This window comes from Buceros rhinoceros, unplaced genomic scaffold (genome assembly GCF_000710305.1).
Source record: "Buceros rhinoceros silvestris isolate BGI_N320 unplaced genomic scaffold, ASM71030v1 scaffold526, whole genome shotgun sequence".
NCBI lineage: Eukaryota > Metazoa > Chordata > Aves > Bucerotiformes > Bucerotidae > Buceros > Buceros rhinoceros.
The window spans coordinates 1-2,255 of NW_010417863.1; the positions used below are offsets into that span (position 1 = coordinate 1).

The 2,255-nt window shown below is 50.2% G+C and overlaps 1 protein-coding gene across 1 annotated transcript in view; it reads right to left on the reverse strand.

Annotated features, from left to right (window-relative positions):
• The window catches only part of SMAD6 (SMAD family member 6), a gene marked incomplete at its 5' end in the record, with an annotated part of 38,751 nt that continues 36,496 nt past the window's right edge, over positions 1-2,255 (reverse strand). Inside the window, one exon of the mRNA XM_010138295.1 lies at positions 1-650. Within this exon, the coding sequence (XP_010136597.1) occupies positions 109-650 (542 nt within the window). The remainder of the gene's footprint in view (positions 651-2,255) is intronic.

Here is a 2,255-nt window from a genome sequence, read left to right on the forward strand (position 1 = left end):
TATAATATATATTTTCATATAATATATAAAACTTTATATTAAATCTAGGTAGATGATATTTGGGATAGTCCATGACTTTTTCTTTGTCCTTTCGTCAGAGGCCGACCGTTATCGATTGTTACTGAGCAAAATCTCCAGCCAACAAGGACACGACGTGATAAACTGTCTGGAGTAACACGGCCCCCAGCCTTTGGCAAAACTAATCCGCACGCTGTTCGGGTCGTAGGGCCCGTCCGTGTAATCCAGCTCGGCCGTGTGCTGCAAGAGGCAGGACTTCTCGTAGTCAAACACCTTGATGGAATAGCCCGGCATCACCTTGCGCACTATCAAAGTCCTACAGTTGGGGATGTCCAGTGTTGGGGAGTTGACGAAGATGGGATGCTCGCTGCGATTGTAAGCCCACACACCGTCCGGTTCTTTGCTCAGTAAAATCCCGTAGCCGATTTTACTTCGAGTCCTTCTCACAGTCTCGCTCCTGTTTTCCAGGTTTAGCTGTCCGAGGCAGAAGCCGTTTCCTTGAGGTAGGTCATAAAATATACTGACAGACTGTTCGTACACTGTGTAGAGGCGGCCGACGCGCGTCCGGTGCTCCCAATAGGCCACGTTGCACCAATGGCTCCTCTTCACGGCATCGGGTGACGTACTGGCATCTGCAGGGGAAACAGAGGAAGGGTCAGGGCTTGGTGTGACCATCTGGGAAAAGACAAGTATGGAGGGTAAGCAAATGGCACCTTCCACCCACCGGTTTTGACCATGTGGGAGGTGAACTTGTGTTCAACCCCAAACTTGTGTTCAACCTGAAGTTTGTCTTCAGCCCGAAGCCTGTCTCCAACCCAAAGCTTGTCTTCAATTACGTCAAATGCCATTAAGAAAAAAGGCTCAAACAAAGGCTGGTGACCCAACAGGCCACCCACCTGCTCCCAAGGAGCTCAACACCTCCTCCTCTCTAATTTGATGTTCAGTCCTGTGTCCCACAGCTGGGACCCTGTGTACTCAGATACATGCGTTTCCACCACCAAAGCTGGCACGGATTCTGTCCCACTGCAGCTCTTAGCCACCCCTGAGCTCGGTGGTCCCCAAGCTCCTCCAGCATTGTTGCGGTGCTGCACCTCCCTTTTCATAGGCCAGCTTGTGTTGAGCTGAAACACACGGGATGTCTGTGAAGCGCTTGGATGACTGAACCGACAGCTATCTCTGCTACGTAATATCCTTTGACAGTGATGCTGATGTTCCCACAGGGAACATGAAACCTGAGGAGGCATTTCATGCCAAGGGGGAGTAGCTGCTGTGAACCATACGTGTCCTCCTACCAAGCCATTAGCACTCTCTCCAAAACAACGAGAAACGGCTCTTCTTTCTAGGAATTACGTTCAAGAAAGGTGGGAGGGATATAGACTGCCAGAAATATGTTTAATTTATGATGCCTCCAGAAGGAAGATGGGAACTTTCAGCCCTTAAAGAGCCCTGAAGAGGGTGAATTAACCTCTTGCTGAACATCATTCCTGTTAACCACACCAGTTAACAGAAAGCCACCCTGGGATTTCAAGCAAGGAATTCTGCGTCGAGCCAGCCCTGCTCCATGCCCAGCATTAAGCTCCCTAACAATATATCACGCGTCCGTGGCCTGCTGACCCCTCTGCTTTCGTGCCATCATGTCTGATTAACTCGCACGCGGGGAGATGCCATTATTTTGCTTCACAGACCCTATTGACGCACCGGATTTGAAGAGCAGCCCTACAGCCCCGTTTCTTTTCAGGCTCAAATTACCCTGGAGGGGAACGAGCTCTCCTCCCCATTAGCGATCTTTGAATTAAGCGCCTTTGTTAGAGTTTAACTCGGGTTGTAACTATACATTTAAGGGGAGGGAGATGGGGGAAGGGGGGTAATTGGGCAAGCCGAGAGGCAGCGGGGCATGCCTTTGCCATGGACAATGCTCATCGTCTTGCACTGACCCCTTCACCCATCACAGGTCTAAACCACCCCAAAAAAGCCAGACTGACCCCCTTCTCCCCCATCATCCTTTCATAAATAATTTTTAGGATCCAGCATGGCTGCCAACAGCCCGTTATTGGTTTGATGCACATTTTATCCAGAACTGGGAAGGAAACCCCAGTACAATCAGCCATGTCAACCCCACTGGGAAAAGAAACATCATTTCCCTGCATTTACGGCAATCCTCCATGGAGGACTGAGCCAACAGCTTCCTGCCCCCTAATCCCGGAGGTGCCTTCCTAGGTCTCCGAAAGACATGGGAA